We start from the raw sequence: 24,567 nt of genomic DNA on the forward strand, positions 1-24,567 counted from the left end.
GTGAGAGCCATAATTATAACATAGAAAGTCATAATTATGAGTTCAAAAGTCAAATTATGAGATAAAAAGTAAAAATTATTAGATAAAAAGTCACAATTATGATAGAAAGTCATAATTATGAGATACTTAAACATAACAGTCATAGAAGCAGCTCTTTGGCAGGTTGCCCTACATTTGACATAGAAATTGAGGACCTTTATCTTTCCACTATTGTGATAGTAGTGAGCTTTAAGTAGTTATTATTACCATGTTACCCTGGTGTTAGCCTGTGGACGAGCAGACGGAGACACCTGCTGGACAGGAACACAAACCACCATGCAAATTTCAGAATAAAAGTCGGCTCATGGTAATGGTCAAACAACACTTTATTCACAATTATTATCAGCGCTCAGGTCTATGGAAATATTTGCTAAAAAAAAAAAAATCAAAGAAGCAGGTAGCTAACATTCACATCGATAAGTATTACACTGTTGTGTTCTCTGGCACAGAGTAAACTATATATCCATTAAACGTACATGGGCGCATCTCTTCACAGTGAACCCTTTAAGTGCTTTTCCGATGTAAATAAGAAAAGGACAAACATACAAGTTCCGGGCAATGACATTTCTCAAGCTACATTTCTCCTCACAAGTCCGTTTTGTCACCCCATATCATACAAGGAGGTCTGCCTCTTCAGTATTATAAAAAATATTGTAAACATTTATATTAATTGCACAACATACATTCAAATACATACTGTACTGTACAGCAACATTTCCCTTCTGTATTGTTATCCTGTAGCACCATGTATAGCAAGCTGGACAAACTATTTGGATACTTCTTACAGTGTGGTACTGACAACACAAAGGAGTAAAATGGCATTCTCTAATGACGCATTCTGCCAGTGGTCAAATATTCTGGAGGTTTGGGTTGCATCATTGTGAGATGGTGATCACTGTATGCCTGTTCAGGGTGTGGCTGACTCCGGATGGGGTTGGATGAAGGCAGGCAATATCTAGTCACCCCACATCTCACAGCTTTGATGAAGATGATGCTTCATAAAAGGACATTCATCGGCGTTAAGATCAACTATAATACAAAAGATTATGGCGGAGAGTACCTTCGGCCATTCAAAAGTCCGTACCACTTTCCATGCGAAGACCATGGTGCAGACACGTTGGTGCAGAGAAAGAAAAATATGTCTTGTTGTTACTCCGAGCGTTAATGATTTAGCTAATCAGCATTCGCCACAGAGACATCATGAGGCCATGACATCGTTGAGTAGCAGCAGAGTTGACATGTAACTCATCACGTTTTTTCCGCCCAGTCCCGTATGACAAGAAAGAAAGCTGATTAAAGCTGATATATACTATGTACAAGCAGTACTGTTAGACCGAATGGCTTGTGGACATCAAACGGTCCCACGTGATTCACAGCATCCTGTTAATGTTAAAGGTACTGACAGCTGAGGGGTAACAGAAGATGATAGTGAAATGTGCGCGAAAGGTAGAACTGACAAATTGGAGAGTCTTTAAGCGTCCTCTCAGTCTCAGCGTCTCCTTTGCCTGGGTTAGAGTTACGAAGAGCAGCTCTCTCAAAAATGAAAACCCAGATTAGAGTGAAGTAGTATCTCAGGGTTATGGTCGATCGAAGTGTGGTCAAGGTCCTAGGGTTTGCCTGCACTCCCCCTTCTCCTTCCTGTCGCCGATGTGGTGGGCTGAGGGATGCGGGTGGTTACCCAACCCACCCTTCCCAAATCTGCCCTCTGTGCAGAGGAGACAAATGCTGTGAGTTAAATGTGACATTCACTGGAAACCATGGCTCCAGCTGTGATCTGTCCCTACCAACAGTGCGAGGAAAAAGTAAGTAATGACAATAACAGGACTGAGAACACAACGTAACGAGACAATGTCACACCTGCATTGCTTTATTGAATTTGACTTGAGCGAGGGAATGACAAAAGAAGATGGCACTTTGCAATGCAGGTACATGAGGATTACTGTAAGTATAGGAGTACAGAATTACAGTAAATAGGAGAGAGGGGGGGGGGGGGGGCATGCTGCTGGGTCATCTGACCAAGCTGAAAATAATCTGGTAGGAGATAGGACTAAAGCTTGGCTGACTACAAAGGAACAGATGGGTTATGACAAACTCACAGCGATTTGGAGGAAGGCTTCTTCACTTTTGGCCTCTTTCGACGATGAACTGGCCTGAAGCATGCACAGCAAATGCACGTGCATGGAGACAAACACACAGGTATATATACACACAGACACACACACAAACAGGTTCACACACATACATGTATGCACGCACACACACACACACACACACACAGGCACACACACATACACCCCCACACGCACAGCAGAGACAGGCAATTAGGCTTCATAACAAAAAGGGAACAGCAGAAGCTGAAAAGCAGACTGGCGTATTGGCCCTCTTTGGCTTCTGCGTGCTAAAAAGGCTTTGACGACAACAGTAAGGAACCAGCTTGAAAAAAGGTTCAAATTCAGCACATCACTGTATTTTATTTTCTTGACTCCCCTAGATGACTTGCAGTAAGAAGAAACATAACCAAAAGGCACACTAGGGAGGCTGTAACCTCCCCGAGCTAAAACTGTGACATATATTCCATCTGCGGTGTTTGTAAAAGTAATCAACTGTGCTGTAAGAGGAAGAAGAAAATACCTGTATTCGCTGAAGTAGTTTCGCTCCTTTCCTCCTGAAAGGAAGTAGAGGTTACATAAGTCTCAGTCTAAACTTACTGGAGACACTAAAATCAACCATGTTTGCCTCAGGAGGCGTTCCACTCACCCTTCTCCGGGTTGCACTGCTTATGTCCCTTGCAGCTTCGTAATTCCATGAGCTGTTGATGCATTGCATTCAGAGCATTGCGGTCGAGGGTGCTGACAGCATTTATCAGCTACAGGAACAATAAGGACAAAATGTCAGCAAGTGCTTTGGAAAATCTCTGGAAGACTTTGGAAAATCGTCATGGGATCATTTTATAGTTGTTATTGGTTAAGTTATTTCTGTATCTGCCGTATAGTACAGTGTGCCTGTACATATGACATACCTGGTATGGGTCAGTGTTGATGTCAAAATACTCCAGGAAACCAGTAGCAAATTCACAAAACAGGAAGTTGTGTGTGTCATTGATGGTCCTGAGGCACCAATAGGTGTTGTTGTTGGCACTGGTGCATGCACAGAATGGACCCACTGAGGGAGGGAGGGAGTGGGTGAGGAAGGGAGGGGTGAGAGTGGAAAACAAGAGGTATTACAATAGCGTCCCAGAAATATATTTCACCATACCTGCTTTGGAAAAATATTTAAAAGTCCCACAACAATATTCTTCAAATCTTTTTACACAGCCATGTGTTATTCCTCACTTGTCCAGAAGGGGGCGGTCTGCCAGTGATGGTTGTCATGAGTGAAACAGGTGAGGCCCGGCATGCTGCAAGTGTCGTTGTTCTGGAGCCTCTTGAGGAATTTACGTAGCTTCTTTCTGCGCTTCTGCTCCTTCTGCAGCCACAGATTCTTTTGCTTTGATGGCATCCTGATGAGAATCAAACAAATTAGATACAGTGAAGACTGCGAGAGGATATACAAAAATAATTGTCAAACAATGTAAATCTTTACCTGACTGAGTGCATGCGCCCTGCATTGAGCCTGAACGTTTCTTTGTTCTTGAGGATATAACTGTAAAGACAAAAAAAACAACCGTCACATATGCAATTAGATCAACATGCAGGCGACTGGTGCGGTTCGGACACATTCTCACCTGGGTGGTGTGTTACACTGACATTCCTCTGGCCGCACCTTTTTCAGGTGACCTTTGACATCACGCAGGTTCTTGATTTTGGTCTGCAAGGTTTCGATCTAAACACAGTGGGAACAAACACACAGCCAGGCAACACCCATTACATACCACGAGCTACTGACAACCTGTGAAATGGGTTTAATTAATGGGCAAGATTTAACAATGCAGCGGTACCTCATGCTCAATGTGCAGTTTGTGGTCCTTCCAGGCTTGAAGAGACTTGTAGAGGCCGCCATCACATTTCACTGTGTCATTCATAAGAATAGAGCACCTGCAGGATAAAAAAACAACAACATAATAGCACCACTCTGACTCATGTGCTGTCTAAGTTTTATCTATCATGAGAAAGATTGCACATTAATGCAGATAGATGTACGCCAAATCACCTGTAGGTGACTTTAAGAGCAGCAGGTGGTGTGGTTTTATTGCCGTCGGTGGGTTTGGCTGTGACCCCCATGCCACTGAACTCATCGTTGTCCTCCTCATTCCCCTCTCCTCTCCTCCTGTGTGTGGCCCAGCTGCTGTTCCCGGAGCCCAGGGGCCGGTAGCCATCTTCTAGGTCTACGGCATACAGGTCACCATCCAGCTCAAACGACACAGAGCGGGCCCAGCGCTTCCTAGAGACAGTCTTGCTGGATTTTATCTCTGAATAAGACGACACAGAGGGACCTGAGTAAGATGAAAAAGAGCGATTCGTTTTTTTGATGCAGAAGATCAAGATCTATGATGATGTAGACAAGTGAAGACCAGCACATGACAAAAGAAAATAGTGATGATATGAGACAAGAGCTCCATGCTCTTGGTGTCATATTCCAGGTATAATTTACAATCTTCTGTAATTGTTTCTTTCAAAGCCCGATGATTAAAGACTCACTTGTCCATTCTAGTCCACCACTTGATGGCAGCACCGACACATGCTCCTCCTCTCATGAATACTTCAAAAGCTGGTTATTTTAGCTTGAGATCAATGGCCCTGTTTGGCAAGGATTTGTAGGCTACTGCAAGGACATTTCAAAGTACAGCACAAGTGTCTTTCTGAACAAAATCAGATCTATTAATAACCACCAGAACAATGGTGTACGTGAGTGACAAGAGGAACTTACTCTTCTTGGTGAGCAGCCTCTTCCTCTTCAGGACGGATGTTTTGAAGCCCACGTCGTCACAGTTGCAGCTGTCGGAGTCAGAAGTGGGAGACAGCTGGACGTGGGAGGCACCGCTGGCCATCAGAGCCTGCATACGTGGAGCATAGAGACTAGCCATGCCCTTGCACTTATACAGCCTCAGCTTGCCAGTCGGGTCCTCCACACACTGCCACTTCTGAAACAAAGCAGAGGGAAGTTTCATGCCATTGGGTCTTTAGGCTTTAACTACAGCAGAGCATCATTTTTGATGCGTAGAAACCAATCGACTTAAATTGGGTTTGTGCTCAAATTACCCAACACATACCTCTAATGGTGCTCTGAAAAAGCCATAAAAATTAATTAAAATATCCATTGAGTCTTTTAATTTAGCCCAAAGCATTGGTTTCCTCACACACGTACACTTATAATAACAATTGATTAAATGTAAACTCTGAAAGTTTGATGTTTTGTGCACAATCAATAAACACAGACATACCCAATTTCCCGCCGTACACAAAGTCACTACAGGTCTCAGCTACACAAAAATAAGCATATTTCTGCCACTTATTCACACCCGCACACATTATACCTAGCACACCTAATTTTAAGGGATTAAAAGAGAGACTTTGAAGTCAAATTGAACCCTGAGAGTACAATGACTGCATATTATACTCAGTAAACTGTCAAACAGATTGCTAATTATCACCCTGCATGAGCTACACCTCATGTTGTTCCCCTGAAACTTTAATAACCTCTCTCTCTGAGCTCCTGCAGGTCAGGTACCTGTCCTGGCTGCTGGCAGGAGGTCTGGTACTCTGCTTTCTGGCAAAGGTCCTTCACCCGCTGGTATTTTGGCAGGAAGTTCTCCTCCTGGGCCATTTCCTCCCCTCTCTTGTGCGGAGGCTTCCTGAAAGAACAGGAAAACAAATGCATATTTTTTTTTTTTCAACCAACCAAAGACAAGGAGTCTGATGTCAGCAGCAGACAATGCCAGGACTGAGAACATGTGCTGCAGAAGGTCAATCAATAAAACATACCCTCTCTCCACCAGGAAAGAATCTCTCCATGTTTTACCCTTCCTGTTCAACTGGAACCTGGAAAATGATTTAAAAGAAAGAAAAAAAACATCCTGTCACACCACTCTTTGATGTTTGCACTGAACAAATACGCTCTCCATTTTCAAATGCCATCCTTGTGTTGCATTGAAAAGAAAGTAGTGTTATACGTTTATATTTGGATTGTTCATTATGTCCAAGAAAAACACAAATAACAGAGGTCAAGTACAACTTTACGAAGTCCAGGCAAATTGCTTTTTTTGGCACATAGCCATCTAATCTGCAACATTATAAATGTCATTCTTGAAATGTCTGTTGAATGCCAGGACACTGCGTAAAATAAATGTGTGGTGTGTTCACCTATTGACTGGCCTTTCTGTGTCCAGCAGCTTGAGGATAGACTTGCCATCCATTTCTGCAGGAATATCAAGACCGGCCATGTCCAGCAGAGTTGGTGCCAAGTCGACGTTTAACACTATATGAGGATTACTGCAGTGAAGCAAGAGTGAGGGGATATTTTTATTGGAATTTTTGTAGAAAAACAGTATCACAATGTCAATTTGATGAATAACAGAAAAGTGGCAGTCTGTGTCACTCACATGGCCCCTTGCTCCACATTAGGTCCTCGTACGAAGAAGGGAACACGGATATCGAACTCATAAGGCATTGATTTGCCCTTGACCAGACCAAACTGCCCGATGTGGTAGCCGTGGTCGGAGGTGTAAATGAGGTAGGTGTTGTCAAGCTCCCCCGTCTCCACCAACATGTTGTACAGCTACGGAGGAGGATACAACTCATTGAACACTCACACAGTGTGAAAAGTTATACTTGATGTTCAATAGCTCAAGTCTCCTGTGCAGGTTTCAAGGAAAAGGGATTGAACAATTTACCAAGTGTGTCAGTGAATATATTACACAGTCCCTCTCAGAACAGGCACAGATCTCACAGGACTTGAGACTGTCAGATGGAATGTGTGAGTGTGTGTCTGTGTTTAAGTGTCCGTGTGTGTTTAAGTATACGTCTATCTGCCTGCATGTCCGACTACCTTCTCCATACTGTCATCCACAGACAGCAGGGTCTGCATCCTCCGGCGCTGCAGCATGTTGGTGAACTGCATGTGGACGGGCTTCATTGCTCCTGTGTAGCGTAGGATCCAGTGTTTGTCAAGGTTAGGGGCATAGTTGTAGCTGGGAGTTCTGAAAGAGGTAGAAAAACATCAAACTAAACCACACAGAAAAAACAATGCGGTCTTAACATTTCATTTTTGTAAAGAAAATCAGCAGACATTTGCATTCAGTTGTTTTTTTTCCCATCTCTACACATCTGATTTTCATATTCTATATCTGTAAATTGGATTATAGAAAAATGTACCAGCGTGTGTACAGTTACATTGTGGATTCACAGCAATATCCTCTGCCGGTGTCTGCTGATGTCTCCTATTCTTTCGAAAGTAGCAAGAAAACTGTTTATGCAACGCTAAACTGGAGGTTACATAGACCGTGTAAAATGCGAAGCGGTGCAATCGATAGGACTGAACACAGTGAGCACAGTTTGATCAATAATTAACTCCGAGCCATATGGAACTTTAATTATTTGAGAATAAACACTGCTAAATAGCTAATGGGATCCGAGAAGAAAATATATTTAACGTTTAAAGCTAATCGATTCGGCTTTTAAGAAGTGCTAATGTCCCACAGTGGAAACTCTAATGTAGTGTGAAGATGTGTCTGCAAGGAGCCAGGGTGAGGAGAAGGTTTATCACCAGAGGAGTGCAGGACTTTTACAGCCTCTCTCTCTTAATTTGGTTGATAAGGGTGGAGGGAGATGGAGTGAGAAAAATAGCCACCGAAGCGCTCTCAGGAAACATCACCCGAGGGAGAGCAAATTTATGGAGAAAGAGCAATTATAAGTTTGTACAAAGACACTGGGGCTGAATATACAGAATATTCTGTGTGTAAAGCCTGCGCGGCACAGGTTAATGATGCTAGAGGGATTAGACAAAGCAGGAGAACGGGTCTGAGTTGGAAGGAGGGGGCAGAAACAGCAGTCTCATTACTGGCCTTGGATCTGTCTCTGGGGGCCAATATCAGGCCTGCCATTAGCCAGCAGCACTAGACAGAAAGTCAGGAGTATGGAGGGTCAGGAAGACAATGGCTGAAGTGTTGTGTGTGTGTGTGTGTGTGTGTGTGCGCCTATGTGTGTGTGTGTATGCGTGTGTTTGTGGGATCATTACCTATGCATTAAACACACATCATTCATGCCTTTCTTTAATCACGGCTGAAAAAATGGTACAAATTAGCAGGGCTTACAGTGGTAACACGAATGTGAACAACACACGAGCCAAATATACTGGAGTGAAACACGGGCTGTGCGTGGAGAGGGCTCAGCTGCCAAGAGCGTACCGCAGGCGGAGGAAGATAAGATCGAGCTGAGATTATGGAATTCGTGTCATTCTGGGTCAAATGAAAAAAAGGGAGCCTGAAAGTGTGGATGACTCATACGCAAGCAAATAGCTGTGGATGTGAAATTGTAAAAAATTTAATAAAAACCTACCCTTGTGTTTGTCTGCTTTGTCTAACATGAACCAAATCAGTACACATTAAATGGGCAAAGCCAGTCCAGTTCAAACTAGAAGAGTATCCCAAAACCTGCAATGGCGGCGTTTTGAAGCGTAATTATTTTTCTTACATGTGCTGTGATGCGTTGAGGAAGGCAGAGCTGTACTGAGGGGCGGAGTCCTCTGGACCGTGAGGAGCAACGTGGCTCAGGACCATCATGACGGGACGGTGAGGGTACATCTTCTTGGACATGCGGAAGTAGTTGGTACTGTCGTTGGTAATGATGTCTGTCAGGTAGTCCTGCAGAGCGAGCAGACATTGTCCATCAGGCACTCGGTGAGTGACGGAGGGAGTGAAAGAGCATTCGGTGCTATGCTGGGCCAGTGCCCATTACTGACCTGAACTAGTACGTATATGAAAACAATGACAATAATGTATCTCAATAATTACCCACAATGGACTTAATATGCCGTTTGACCGTGTCGTTTTTAAATGCTGGTGATGCTTTTTAGTTCTAAACTATTCATTAATTATGGTTAACAAAGGTTTACTCAATGTTAACTTATCTCTCAAAGCAACCTAAAAGTACTTTGTGTTATATCTCTCAGGTGGAGTGTTTGAATACCTTTGAGTAGACGCCGCTGTGTTTCTCTCGCACTCCGTTCCTGCAGAGGGTGTAGTTGTAGAAGCGAGAGTTCTTCACCAGTGCTACCCATTCCTTCCAGCCAGGGGGCACGTAGGAGCCGTTGTACTCATTCAGATATTTTCCAAAGAAGGCTGAGTGAGGAACAGACAAGCAGTGTGTTACTTCTGGTCCTCAGGCTCAATGCACCAGTGAAAGTATACCTGTTCCAGACTTGCGGCGCTCACCTGTCCTGTAGCCAGAGTTGTTGAGATGTACAGCGAAGGTGTGCGGCTCGTGGTGGGCCTGCCACGAGGGTGAGGAGCAGTTCTCGTTGTTTGTGAAGGTGTGGTGGTTGTGCACATATTTCCCCGTCAGGATGGAGGAGCGGGACGGGCAGCACATGGGCGTGGTGGAGAAAGCGTTGGAGAAATGTGTGCCGCCCTTCTCCATGATGTGCCGAGTTTTGTTCATGGCCTGCATTGAGCCTGGGAGAAAACAGTGCAAGAAAGAGAGGAGGCGGGGGGGGAGAGGTTGTAAGAAGGGCAAGGAGGGTGAGAGGAGATTCAAAGGCCAAGGAGTGGAATGAAAGGGACGCAGGGGGGATATAAAACGGTTGGAGAAGAGAAAAAACGAGTGAGAAATTGAGGAAAACTGTGAGTGAAAAATATAAATATAGGGCACGAGGGGTAAAAAGCTAAAACCATTATCGACATGGTACAAAAAAAGGAAGGGGGGAAACTAAATGAGGAAATAAATCTTTGTGGTAAAGTGTAACCCATTTGGATTCCTGTGTACTAAAAGCTTTTCAGGCTGATGGTGATTGTTTGGGAAAACAGATGCTTGACCATAAATTCCTGCTTTTCAATGAGAGTCTTCTCACTAGCGATCACAGGAGGACAAAAGATGTCACAGAGGCCATTATGCAGCCACTCCAGTCCAATACGCCGCTAAAGGACTTAAGCGGGAAGGGAGATGGCCAGGATTTGGCACCCAGACAATGGAAGCCATAGGCCGCCCTCATTTCATGCCAGCATTGGAGGAGTTGGCAAAGGGAGCACATGACTTTGAGTGGGCCAGTTGTTATGATGCCAAGAGGCAGCATTAGGCTGACTTTCCCCTCGCTGATGCTGTTGGATACACATGGAGAGAGTACTCACACCCATGGGACACAGACATAAAGCAAACAGAGAGAGAGACAGCTGCACAAACACACAGGAAAGGATTAATGGCGGAAACATGTCTTACCCAGTTCTATGTCCTGATCATCGGTGAGGATGAGGATGATGTTGGGTCGGATGTTGCGGAAGTGGCGGTCCCTCTGCAGGCGCGACTTCTGCCGATAACCAGACAGATAGCCAGAGCCATCGGCCACAGGAAGGATTCCCACCAGGACGAGAAGGAGGAGAAGAAGAGGGAGAGGGCCGGAGAGCCCCCGCCCTGCCATCACGCTAGCCTGCAGTCACCTCCTCAGTCCTTCGTTTCTCACACAGGAGTCTGCAGCACCCTCACTCAACCTGAAAGACAGGGCACAGAGGGAACTGATAAGAATAAAACTGCACGCACACACACACACACACACACACACACACACACACACACACACACTACACTACACACACACACACAAAACATGGTGAAAAATAGCCGATGCAAGCCTTGGACAGCCATTACAGGGTGCTCTTCCGTACATATGCACCCGTTTGGGCTGAGCTCAGCTCGTTAATCAATCATTAATGATGCATTAGAGTGGTGTCATTGGCCGGGTGTAATGATCTCTGGTGATGAGCACATGGCTGCCAGGCTGGGGCTAATGGGCCTGGGCCCTGGGCCAGCTCAGGACTCACCTCCCCCTGAGAGGGTTAGGGTGGATATGAGGGGTGTGGGGTGGAGGTGTGGGGGGGCAGAGGTGAAGGAGAGAGACAGAAGCGGAGGGGATGAGAGGAGGAAAATAAAGACAGGGGTCAATGAGCAGAGTGACAAGACTCCAGTTCTAAAGATTAGAAAACGCTGACTTCAAATTATACCGACTATACACACAGTGTGGCGGAAAGAAATGTGGAAGTAAATGTGGAAAAAGAAAGCCGGTAATATTAATGTGGCAATATCACTAAAGACAATAAAAGCAAACTGCCTCCAGATGTGCGGAAAATTGCAAATTCTGCTCGCCGTGTACGAGTTTAACATAACAATTATAGTCAAGTACGTGTTTAATAGAGCTTTTTCATAATTAATCTCTACATGCAGTTTACAAAAATTACACTACAATCCTATTAGTTCTCTCCTAACTCTTCCTCATTAACAGCATATCCCCTCCGAGTTCACCATGGCAACTAGCAGTAGCACCCGACTACCAGAACGAATGATTTATAGCAAACAAAGCGATAGAAACATGAGCATTGTTACGCTTTTAGATTGATACTGTTCAACCACGTGAACTACATATTAAATCTCAACAGATAAGTCTTAAAAAACCGTGTCATTTTGAAACAATTACTATTGATTAGATAGGAAATGCATATTGATAGATTTAGTTTTAAATAAAAGTAGGCTAAATAAAATGAAATCATTTTATCCACATATCTTTCATTGAGCTGAAATTTGTCACACGTGTATTATGGCAATGAAGATAAGATGGCTTAAGACAAGAGCTGAGTTTTGTGCCTATTTTATCATGACACATAATATAAGAGCAGCAATATGCCTCAGTGACCATGATCATAAACACAGTTTACAAGCAGCAGCATCAGTCTGCCCACTGAGATGCTCCGCTGTCAGTGAGGTAAGGTGGGGGTTTGAGCATGTGTGTGTGTGTGTGTTTGTGAGTCCATAAGGAGTATGAAGACAAGGACAACACAACAATGGCAACCTCTCTCTCCTGCCTCCTTAACGACAACCCGCCTGGAGTACAGTCCGACATGGGGGATAAGCAGGATAAGAAAGGAACAGATGCACACATGCAAAAATGTAAAAGATGATTACAGAAGAGAAACTTCGCTCCTCAGTCTAACGCAAAACTGTTTTTTCAGATTGTGCTCATTAAGGTCCTCCCTCACACCCACACATGTCCTCTATCCTCCTCCACGAAACACACACACACACACACACACACACACACACACACATACACACCACGTTCATATGAATAAGACTGTATAGCGGCAGCTGTGTTTGCTCTGGCTTCCTACTCCCAGGGCATGCGGTTCTTCCCCAGAGGAACACATGAGCTCTGACCCGAGTTGCCGCGCTGTTTGATATTGTCCTTCGCTCCTTTCTGGTGCTCTCTTCCTGCCTGCATCCTTCTTTCATTTCTTGGCATGGGATTAAAACAAGACACAAGCAAGGAGGGGAAAAAGAAGAAAAAAAAAAGAACAACACAGATTTAACTAGCTCTGTCTGCAATCAGCAGTGAATACCCCCATCACCAAAATGGATTCCAGGACATCCACCGTGAATAGAGAATAGATTCAGTGTGCTCAAATTGAGAGAGTCCTCTGCCATTGGCTCCCTTCTTTAGAGTGGTTTGTGCTGTGGGAGGTACAGTAATTCCCTTTGATAGTTGTTTATCTGTTCAAAAAGCTGATGTGGGCAAAAACCCGTCAGGGAAGAGTACCAAATATAGACCTGATTTACAAGAAAACATCCAGCTCGATTTTAAACGTCGATCTATCAATAGCTAAATATGTAAATGCTGTGTTATTGACATGCTACGGTGGTGGATATTTTCTGACACCTCCCCCATGAGGCCTCCTCCTTTCGCCTTGATACTGAGGACTAATTGGATTTTCGGGCTTTTATCAGCTCTAACTGACACATACAGTCCTTTCTTTCCAGTTTGCTCTCTCCCTCTCTTTTATCTACCCGTATTGTTTATCTCTCTGGGTGTCAGATGCGACATGAAACTGCAAAGAAAAGAAGAAGAAAAAAAAAAAAAAGGAGGAAACCGTAACGTCCAAACAGACAGAAGAAGCAATTATACCTTGAAGATGTGTGGAGAAGCAGAGATGGACAACCATTGGAAAACAGCAGTATCTATCCAAGCTCTTCTCAGTCTCCATCAACGAGACCAATGTGATGGTTTGTACACATTCATAATGCAAGACGAGCCATGTTGTCTCCGTAAACTGGGATGGTTTAGAGCCCGTTTGCCTGATAGAGCTCTGCCCCCATCAGCTCTTTCCACTGAGCAAGCTACGAAACGACAATGCCGATTCAGCCCGATAGCGCGGAGTGAAAGAGGAATTTTTGCCATTTAGACAGAAGCACAAGACAACACGAGTAAATATAACTCTCAGCAAAACTCATTAAAAGGCTGGGGGCTCAGAGAGGAAGGGCTGGGGAGTAAGCTAGCAGAATATGAGATCACAGGGAATACGCTTCTAAAAGCATGTTGTGGGAACGAGGATCATCTCAGGTTATACTAATGCCAAGTGATGCCTGGAAGTCAGAACAGAGAAGGAAAGTTTAGCTCTTCAGTCTTTTGCTTGTAAAGGGGCTCTAAGAGACAGCAGCACTGCATCATCAGATAAAAACTTAATGCCGTCCATCTCTTATTGATACGACTGAATTATAAATGGCCGTGGCAACACAGAGCTGGCCATGTCACAGCACGGGCATGATGGTAAGACGTGGGATGAAAACACACACCAGACCGGCAGTAAGATATGTTACACTGGCCAACAACACACATCTGTACTTCAAGTATTACAGTTCCAGTGAGGCGGCGAGGAAGCTGGGAGAGTGCTTGATAAATCTCCAAAATACTTTGCAGAGGCGTTAATGTACTTTCCCCCTATAAATAAAACACCTTGGGCTTTGAAACAGGCATACAGTTTGATTCATCCAATCTGAAGCTCCCTGAGAAGGCACAAAACACAGACGGAATATGAGAAAACCGAGGAAAAAAAAACTGACATTTATTACATATTGAAGGAGGACGAGTCATGGCGTACACTCGCAATTTAATCAGCCGTGTCTCATAATGCATATGAAATATGGAGGAGAAAGCCCACAAGCTCGAAGCCAGACTCCTGAATTCTCTATCACAAGTGTTCTGAGAGAGATAGAGAGAAAAAGACGGAGAGCGTGAGAAAGGGAAAGAAGCTCTAGGCATATAGTTTGGAGAGAACAAAGCCTGAGCACTACCATTGCAGATGGATTTTTCCCAAACATGAAAACTAGATTCACAAGAGCAAGGCATGAAGGTATGAAATAGAGGAGAATAAAACAGAATACGGGAGCAGAGAACCTCCACATCTTTGCTATCCAATGTATTCTAGTGCTGGAAAACATAAAGGAAGCGGCCAGGAAAAAAAGTTTAAATAGACACATCCCGTTCTGAATGTAGCCCGCTGCAGCACTATCGAGCCAATCCCTTCGGTCATAATTGAGGCTGGCAGGGCTTTGCTAATGTGTGACTTTGTTCCCATTGGCCTGCCTAGCTCTGAACAGAATGTGCAAAATCTCCAAGGACCCTTGAATTTACCAACAAAAGTTGGCATTCAGATGCAAATTCTGCAACGGTATGCATCTATGTGAGAGTAACTTTCTCTCAGAGAAGTTAACGTGTGCGTGTGTGTGTGTGCATGCCTATGTGTGTGACTATGTGTCCGTCAGAAGGAGGGATTTGCAATTCTCAATACAGTATGGAATGCTTTTTTCATGATAATAAGAAGCCGTGGTTTGTTGCCATTCTTCATCTATCATTCTCTGCTTGCAAATCTTTGCTCCACCAACAGAATCTGGAAAAAAACACAGCTGCAAAATCATTATTTGAGCATTTTCTGCTCATTTGACCCTATAGTTAGAGGTATGGTCGAACATGCAATAACTGATTTGTTGCAGGGGTCCACACTCGGGAACACGACATTGACACAATGTTGTGATGGTGAACAGTTGCTTATTTAACATCCAGCAGATGCAGAGCAACATGATCATTCAACAGGAGTCATCTTTCTGTCCACCTAAACTAAACCATCTATTTAGCTGTTTTTGGTCTCTTCCAGCTCTTGAGGGAAATATATGGCTCCTTAGCTGCTAAATGCTCCAGTTTGCCTGTGAAACTGTGTCTCTAAGTTGTTTAGTGTACAGCAGGTTCTCAGAGCTTCCTGCTGCGGCTGGAAACGATGCAACGGGAATGAGTGTTGCTACAGAGCTTCATAAAGCCTCGGGGAGCTCGTTCATCTCCACAAGCAAACCCTCGCTTGGTTAAACTTAACTTGGTTAAACTTGGGGAAAGACTTCCATTATGGCTAAAGGGTAATGGGTAAATGTGAACTGTCGGTAAGAGTTTCGTGATGCATTTTATGACAAAAACAAACCGGGCTTTCTGATTTCAAACGCCTTATGTGCCCATCAACTATCTCACACCTACCGCTTTACTTTCCCCTGCTTTGCTTCCAAATCTAAACATGGGTACTTTTGAGTTGTTTCAACCAGCAACCGCTGCATGACAGGTGCTTTGACGGTACAGCTGCATCCCACATGATCTGTTCTACCAATGACATCTTATCATTAATAAATGCTGGTTTGCTGATATCTAAAACAATGGCTCCTTTAACAGGTCAGCATGCGAAACTCTCCAGTCCCTGGTTGATAACCCTGAAATCATATTCAATAACTCTCCAACCGCTATTTGCTTTAAAGTCGTGCCTCCGCATTCCTTTGACAAATGTGTCTTTACTTTCTAATAACTAACTTTAATAGTTGAGAATGACAAGAGATAATGAAGAGGCTGATCCCATTCACCGGGAAGATTTAATTTAGATTTCCCCCAGGTTCCGATAAGCTCTGTACTCTGCAGACATTTAAGATGGCAGTCGGAACCTGCACAGCAATTTTACGTTTGAATACGCAGACACAAAGAGCCGTGGTTAGCCTCTAAAAGTGAGAAAGGGAGATGTGTGCTGCAATGAGGGGACTCAAGTGGGAAATATTTCTTTCCACAGTTACCGTTAAAGTGCTTGCCTCACATTTGTGCTCTTCTTTTTCTTGTTTATACATCATCTTCTTCCCTAACCTTTAATTCCGTGTGGAATGTGCTGCCCAGACAGTGAAATATGAATGAGAGTCATTTTAGAACTTAACACATCATTAATCCTGCAGAGAGTCTGTTGCCCTGAAAAAAGGGGTGAAGCCGTGATGTGTTCCGGCTGGAAGCACCCCCCCCCACACACACACACACAGCAACTTATCTTACACACACATTCCAATTGTTCATATCCACATATCTACACTATATGGCCAAAAGTACATGGACATTCGTGGTATGGGACTTTTTTTTGATGATTTGGGCAAAGCACCTAAACTCCAAGCAAGTGAAATCTTAATGCTCCAGGATAAAATTATAATTTAGCCAGGTCCATAAAGAAATGGTTTTCCAAGTCTGTTTTGAAAGAACTTGACTGGCCTGCACAGCTCTGATCTGTGAGCCAGGCCTTATCGCCCAACATTGGTGAGCGACCTCACGACAGCTCTTTTGGCTCAATGGGAGTAAATCCCTGTAGCCAGGTTCCAAAATGTTGAAGTAAGCTTTCCCAGATGGGTGGAGGCTGTTATAGCAGCTTATTAATGCTCATGATTTTAGCACACAATTTCAATTTCTACATTTGGCCATGCAATGTACTTTTTTATTTTATTTGGGATTTTAAGATTTATGGTGCAAATTATATTCACAAAGTAGTATTTTAAGTGAAAGTGACATGGAAATAGGGAAATAAACAACCTGATACACTCTAAATGCAGAGAGGCACAGTCGAAAACTCTCCTCAGAAGTCACCTTCTGGTCACGCTTCGCTTTGGAAGACGCCTCATGCGGTTAGCTTGATCCACACCCAGACACGAGGAAGAAAAATCATCTCGGCTCATCTCAGCTGCAACTCTATAATCCACGGGGCCCATTATCTTTGAAACGGTGCGGCGAGTGATGTGATGCCGGGTGAATAGTTTGGTGGAAAAAAATTTGAGGGTGAGGAGGAGGAGGAGGAGGAGTGAAAGAGATATAAACAGAGAGAGGTAGGAAGAGAAAGAGACTGTATGATGGTGTCAGTTCAGACAAAAGGCCCAGTCATGATGTGTTCGCTTGAGAACAAAGAGCTCTGACAGACTCCCTGGGTCTGTTCTGTTGACTATAAATGTACCCCGCACACACACACACACACACACACACACACACACACACACAGCGACAGACAGACACACAAACACACCCACACTCTGCGTATCAGACTTCAAACATCTCTCTCCAACAAGGGGACATAAAAGGAGAGAACAGCAGTTCGGCTAATTATCTCAGAATCTGGAGGAAATGAACAGCATCGTTTTGTTGTATTGTTCTGAAATAGTTTGGCCCCAGCAGCACCAGTGGGCCATCACACAGCTACTGCTTGCGTTTTTTGTCTCCTCCAGGTTCAACAAACTAAAACAGTGAAGATATTCTTCAATAATGAGCTTGGAATGCAGCCACGACCACAAAAAAACAACGTCAAAACCTGCTGCAGTGAGGATGTTTTGGTCTCCATCTTCTCAAGACGCCAGTTTTTTTCTTTCATCCACACACGTCCACTTCGCTGTTGCCAGCAGCAACAGAGTGGCATGTAGGGCTAGCGTGGTGGTCTGCAGGTTTTTTTTTGTGGGGGTGGGGGGGCTCTTCAGTCAGGGTCCACGGCAGGGTCATGGCATTTACCCCTCCTCTTCTGCACCCCTTGCAGTACGCTCCACCAGAGCCCAAAGAGAACACGGAGGTGTTAGAGAAAACACAAACAGAGCCCCGATTGTCCCCGACTTGGGTTCAACCCCCCACAGCCCCACCTCCAGGAGTTTTAGGACTGAGAGAATGAGCAACTGTCAATGGTGTTTTGTCAATACGTAGCTTTTTTTCCCCTTCAGATGGGTTTATTCTGATGTCAGAGGGAAATGCGCCTGTTTTGCAGTCTGCGAGTGTCCTTGCCTTTCCTGTCCCATTGAGGTTCGTATGGGAAAGCCATTTGTGGCGCGCCCGAGAGAGCGGCACAATTGCCAGCTCCTTTGAGACAGAGGTTGACAGCTGAAACAAGTGAGCAAGCTGGTGGACAGGGCAGCCCGCTGAGTGATGGCTGTTTCTTATTGGCACTTATTGACCAGAGGCAAAGCCCCCCGACAGTGTGTCACATCTCAGCTAAATGGATTACAGACAAATCAGCTGGGGCCGATTGTTCCACAGAACTAACTACCTCACCGAGGCCTCGGTGCAGCCAAGTGACTTCTGCATGACATTGCATGGCTGGAGCACCAGAGAGAAATCAGACAGCGCAAAATATGATCTGCTTCGAACTGCAGAATACAAAAAGAAGCTTAATGAGAGGACCGTTATTGGGGTGCACACCGTGATATTTATCTGCTCGGGATAATGCAATTATCCCTATAGTTTGTGAAAATTAGACTACATTCCTTAGGATTTATAGATTTTAAGCTGGCGTTTGTTGTGTTTTAATTACATGCCATTTATCTCCCATCATCAAATCAACACCTGCAGTGGGGACTGATCCTAATGGCCCTGACTTTATGACTATTACAGACAATATCGGTTTCATCTTTCAGTAAACAACTGCTGCCAAGCGCGCTGAATAAATTATAGCCCAGATGATTCAATGCGCCGTCTGGAAGTTACAGTTCAGCTGCTGATGAAGTGATCGCTTCTACAGACTCGGGATTCCTTCACTCTACTGATAAACAACAGCTCTGGACTACTCAAAGAGGCCCTACGCAGCAGAGGTATGTTTTACCCTGGGGTGGTGGGGGTCTGTGGGCGCAGTGGGGACCGTCTTCTCTGGTGTTAAGCATACCCTTGGGGGTTGGAGAGGCGACGACCACTTCTTTATTTCTTCACTCCGCCCATTCTCCGTCCTAACCCCTCAACCCCTCGCTAGCCAGGCTTTCTCCTGGGCCTTTTGTCGGCGGATTACTGGGGGTTTAGAGACGCACACAGTGATCCCGCCCTCCCCTATCGGAACCACACAGGGGGTTAAGACTGGAGCACAGAGGGGAGACCTCCACACAAAGATCTGGATTACAGAGGCTTTCTATGTATGGCCACTTATATTACCCCCATTTGCTCTACTCAGAAATCACCACAGATTCAATTCAATGCTTGTGGTTTTCCCAGCAGGAAACTTGGGATATGTGCCAAAATAAATTTGTGACAACACAGCGTACATCGAGTGTTTGTTTTTTTGTTCAAACTAAACTCTGTAATTTGTTCAGTTTAAACATGTGTGACGATCCACAGTAATCGACCAACACAGAAAATACTCACGGCAAACAAACAAGCCTCAGGTGAAACCGCAGCGACGTGTAACTGTACGCAGTCAACACACACACACACACAGCCCACATCGTCCCTTCATATTGCGAGAGAGCACAGGCTGTCTCCTCCTCTACAGGTCGGTATCCGTCTCTCTCTGCCTCGTCCCCTGGACAGCTGCCCAGACAGCCCATCTGTCTGTGCTGACCTGTGTTTGGGACCATGGGGGGGAGCCTAAGTGGTCCATGAAGGGGGTCTCTGGCATGTTGCCTGCCCGGTAATGACAGCTAAGCTGCCAGCGGCCTGCCGAACAGCTCTGGAGGTCTCTCTGTGGTGCTACAGTATTGATATTGTATCGGGTTGCAAAGGGCTTGGCAGCCTTTTAATGAGAGCTCAGATTGATCAGGCGGTAGTGGCTCTTACTGCGGATGATGCTCATTGGCTGTCCCTGTTGGCCTGACCCCCTCCTTTGATTAGTATCATTGAGTGAGGAGGGAGACCTACACAAAGTACACAGTCACACAAATACACTCATGTAGGAATGTGCAAGTTGTCAGGAGGAATATTAGTTGTAGTTAGTTGTAACTGAAATAAGTCACGGGCAAAATATTTTGTTACAAACATTCTCTGCCTTGGAGCGTCATAAAGTTTCAGCTGGCAGTGGTCATGGAACACTTAAAACAAAATGTAACCGTTAAGGGACTCGCAGTCACCAGAGTCATCAACTTTAAAATACTACTGGCAGTAAACTTTACGACATAATTGAAACTTGAAATTGACTTCCAAAGTTAAAAATCTGTTCCGTTTTAGTCTGCGTGTCGTTATAAAAAGTTGCTGTAATCTCAATAATTATTTCCCCAAACAGAATACTTTATCAGCATTTACACAGGAAATAAAAACGCTTCAAGCTTCTCTCTCAGTAAAGAGAACGGCTGAAATGACAACTAACAGTAATGACGCATCTCACTCACTCACACACACACACACACACACACACACACACACACACACACACACACACACACACACACACACACACACACACACACACACACACACACACACACACACACACACACACACACACACACACACACACACACACACACACACACACACACACACACACACACACACACACACACACACACACTTTCCTTTATGCAGAACTTCTCTGTACGGTCAGTTAACTGGACAGCAGGGTATGCAAAGTTCAAATGGACAGAGAGTCAGAGAGAGAGACAAATGGAGGAGAAGAATATATTTAAACCACCTGCCTGTCACCCTCCATAATGATACTTCACCTTTCTGTCCCCCCCCCCCCTCTTTACCTGCCTCCACAGGCTCATGTCAAGGTCACAGCAGTGGTCTCTGGGACCTGAATCTCTCCTATTAGACCTCTATTAGGCTCCTGTTAGCTGTTAGCCAGCTGTCGCGCCCCCCTCTCCTATGGTTGTGATCATGACCCCCCCCCCACACCCTTGGGATCTACAGCAGGGAAGTAACAGGATGGAGGTAGAAATGAAACCCTGCTCAGTAATCAGGGGAGAGAACATTGTGATTACTTTTCAGTGGCCTTTACTACTGAAGCAGCCGAGAGACCATTCCACGACTGTGCTGCCGATCGGTCACGCTGAAATGCGATGTGAAAAAAAAATTCAAGTACCGAATGCACTGGATTTGCACGGGTGGAAATGGTATATGTCGTGATTATGACCTTCGTGAAAATGTTGTCGACGCACCCGAAGGCAACCCGCTCGCCCCCTGCTTTGCCTTCTTGTCTCGGTTTTCTCCCGCTCTCTTTTATTAAACATGAATTAGCAGCGCTTTGATCAAGTTCATCACCCTTGTGTTGTAATTAGTGCGGTGTCAGCGCAGAGCGCGGGCCCATTCTGGTAATAGAGTAATTACCGGCCAGCTCTCTGACCTCAATAGCCAGACCCCCACACACCTACAAACCTTTCTTATCACACCTTCCTATCAGCTCAGATGGAACATTAAGCATCAGACAGGACAGGATATATAGCCAGCTTTTCAACCGGGTGATGGAGGGAGGGGGGGGGGGGGGGGGGGGATTAATAACCTTTTACCGTGGATCACACTGAGCAAAAAGGTCAATCAGATTCATGAGAGAAGCGTCATGGATGAATGTCTGCACTTAATGAGCGTCGTATAGCGGCAAGATCACTGTTGCACTCTCCTATATGTCAAGTAGAAAAGCATTAAAAATAAATGGGGAGTACAGCCAATTCGAGACACGCATAAAATGGCCTGTAAATTCATAGGGTAAGCAGACAAGACAGGGAAAGAATTACACACCCTCGGCCTATATGGAGGCGAGAGGGTCACTCTTTTACTGCTGCAGAGATTCAATTAATTATCTCTACATTGTAGTTAAGGGAGGGTAAGACAAGCGAACGGTATATATCTCTAGATATCGCAACCAGATGCGCTGCATTTCTTACAGGGTGGGCAGCGATGATATACTTGGTGCCATCCGGTGTTTGGAAAGCCCCTTGTTAAACACGGCTGTGATTTAAAGCTATTAAAGCAATTTTCTGAACGGCAGGAGAGCTGGGCATCGGAAGAGAAGAAGAAGAAGAAGAAGAAGGCCTTTTTGTGGAATTCAGATGAAACCTCCTTTCAGCACCATCGCCCCAGATAGCTTAAGTTGGCTGAGTGGTTATGCAAGTGAGCAGAGAGATTTTTATTTTTTTCAAGCGTACAGACACACAGACACACAGACACACAGACACACACACACACACACGACTTCCCAGCCAGCCGATGGGAGCTGACACGCAGCAAAAGAATGGGCTGCCTCTGTGTTGTTACTATAAAGCTTGGCCAGAGTGCCGAGTGGCCTCTGTGTGTGGCGCCGCAGGTTGGCACACTCACAGGGGGCTTTATTGGGGGTGCCGTCCTGACCGTCAGGCAGCATGCCCGATGTTGACAAAGCCTGGTATCGCCTGCTGTCAGCCCATTCTGTGTGCACCCGGCGGAAAGAATCAATTAGGCCAAGCTCACAACAGAGCACTTTAATATTTGACTTTTAATCAGCGGGCAGAAGGCAGGCAGGGGCATGAAAGCAAGCTAGCAGTTCCCGTCTTGCTGATGTGGAAAATGAGGGAAAGGAAAATACTCCCAGAGCCCCGCAATGTGCATCACGTAACCCCGAGAGGATGTGAGGAATCAGTCTGAAGAGAAACTGCCCCAAACAACAGGCTAATCTCCCAAAGTATTGGGGGAAAATATCCCTCCTTCACTCACAAGATATCAAAAGCACCTTACGCAACGAGCTGCAAGGACTGGAGGAGAAAGATCACAACGCTGTTCATAAACAACCAGAGCTCTGTGGAAGGGACAGTGGTTTAAGAGACGAAAATGGAATTGATGAGGTCTTCACGAGGCAGATGAACTGCTCCTTTGAAGAGTTTCTCTTGAAGAGTTTGCTTTTTTTTTTATATCCTGCACTGCCGAAGGCCCCTCTGCCAGCAAGGAGAGGAGGAAGAAAGAGAGAGGTGAATGCTGTCCTCTCACTGGGGTTTTGAAGTGGAGATCAGTCCTCACTCCTCAAACAGAATAGCATAATAAAGGCGTATCATTCACCCGTCTGCTCTTGCGAGTTTCACAAAGACAAGACGGAAAATCAAAGTTCAGCTCCCTCAAATGCTCAGCGAAGAAAAGAATTACGTAGCCAGGCATGTTTTTTTCCCCACAAACAAAACACTAAACTAACCCGGCGTTATTAGGAGCCGTTTGTAGCGAGTCGCTTGTTAATCAAAAAAAGGAGAGCAGATTACAGTCGTGCATACTGATGTTTTTGCCAGCGATAATGAGTCAGCTGTGCACAGCTGTGTACATAATATGCCCACATGTGCTGAGAGCTGCTTCATCTGCTGCTATCCAACTGTTCACACAGGATAACTGTGATCACAGCAGCAACACAAGCCTGTTACTGGTAAACAGCCAACAGGACAGTGGTAAGTGGCCATGTGTCCAGATCATGCAGATTTATGGATCTTTTTAAAAACAGCGTGAGCACAAATGCATTTCCATTTGCCTCCAACTACTGATTTAAAGCACAAAACATGGCCGAAGTCATCATTGGCTCTTTAGTGTAGAAATGAAGCTCCCCCAAAGCCACAGGGGGCGAAGGCAATTTTTCAGCTATTGATTTTTATAATTCTCAGCTTTGTTGCTTGCTCATTTAATTCTCATGACTATTCCCCTCAGCAGCCTTAACCCCCCACTCTCTGCATCCATCATTCCGCTCCCTTTTCTCTCCTCTTCATAATTACCATTTGGACTGACGGCCACTGAGGGGGCATCTGCTGCGGCCGCAACACAACCGCAACACCCACAGCTCTCTTTGATCTTCAATACCACCTCTGTGGGGCCAACAACAACAACCATCCTCTTTATTCATGATGAATTGAATCAAAGGTGGATGAAATGAGGTCATTTTGAGACTGACTGAAGCGGCGTGATGCGCGCGTCGCCTCTGGAGGTGAGGAAATCTATCCCCCACAGTAGACAAAGCGTTGACATTAACTGTAGCTCGCTGCGCTTGTTTCCTCGGAGGTCTGTAGAATCCATAGCAACAGGAACAATAATTAGAATGTGATTCATGTTCGGGATAGCCAGATAGATAGATAGATAGATAGATAGGCAGACTGCCCTGGAGAGAGTGAACCTTGCACAGTTGGGCACCGTTTTCACATGCAGAGGAAAATAAATACAGAAACCCACAGTCGCTGTAGCAATCGGACAAAAACCTGCATCCATACAGTGTGAACTCTCTGTGTGTGTGTGTGTATGTGTGTGTGTGTGTGTGTGTATGTGAGGGAGAAAGGAGAGGGCAAAAGATTTCACTTTCACAGTGTATAAGAGGTGAACAGTCTTACCTTCCTCTCTAAACAAGTTGTCTCTGATGTTCTCCTCTCCCACAGAAATCCGCCCGACTGCCAAGTTCTGTAAGCAAACAAAGTCCAGAGTGGATGAACACTTGGAACATAACATGCAACTTCTACTAAGAAGCTCAACCAGAGCCAGACTATCTTGTGTCTATGCCATTCTGTCTTGTTTTTAAAAAATCTATGAATCTTTTAAGACATTCTGGTTTATCCA

At 45.0% G+C, this 24,567-nt stretch overlaps 1 protein-coding gene across 2 annotated transcripts; it reads right to left on the reverse strand.

The window, feature by feature from the left end:
- Positions 1-1,713: 1,713 nt before the first annotated feature.
- sulf2a (sulfatase 2a) lies at positions 1,714-10,605 on the reverse strand. Of its 2 annotated transcripts, none has more exons than XM_076096010.1 (20): positions 10,407-10,605; positions 9,407-9,646; positions 9,162-9,313; positions 8,667-8,836; positions 7,024-7,174; positions 6,578-6,753; positions 6,339-6,467; positions 5,961-6,017; positions 5,707-5,830; positions 4,906-5,119; positions 4,189-4,447; positions 3,977-4,073; positions 3,764-3,861; positions 3,622-3,681; positions 3,372-3,538; positions 3,059-3,201; positions 2,797-2,905; positions 2,671-2,704; positions 2,136-2,189; positions 1,714-1,744 (listed from the first exon to the last, which is right to left on the reverse strand). In XM_076096010.1, the coding sequence occupies exons 1-20, from the start codon at positions 10,603-10,605 to the stop codon at positions 1,714-1,716; spliced, it is 2,664 nt and encodes an 887-aa protein (XP_075952125.1). The 2 variants fall into 2 exon arrangements, with proteins under 2 accessions (XP_075952125.1, XP_075952123.1); XM_076096008.1 differs by having other exon boundaries at positions 4,189-4,471.
- Positions 10,606-24,567: the final 13,962 nt, after the last annotated feature.

The sequence above is a fragment of the Anarhichas minor genome, unplaced genomic scaffold, assembly GCF_050575085.1.
Source record: "Anarhichas minor isolate MPS153535 unplaced genomic scaffold, ASM5057508v1 ptg000021l, whole genome shotgun sequence".
Classification (NCBI taxonomy): Eukaryota; Metazoa; Chordata; class Actinopteri; order Perciformes; family Anarhichadidae; genus Anarhichas; species Anarhichas minor.

Bases quoted from the DNA above. Each gene is read 5' to 3' on its own strand.
- sulf2a (XM_076096008.1), bottom strand. From the start codon at position 10,605: ATGGCAGGGCGGGGGCTCTCCGGCCCTCTCCCTCTTCTTCTCCTCCTT. The intron at 4,472-4,905 runs GTAAGTTCCTCT...CATCTTACTCAG, and splicing joins GAGGCTGCTCACCAAGAAGA to GTCCCTCTGTGTCGTCTTAT. The intron at 2,906-3,058 runs GTATGTCATATG...TTGTTCCTGTAG, and splicing joins TCAACACTGACCCATACCAG to CTGATAAATGCTGTCAGCAC.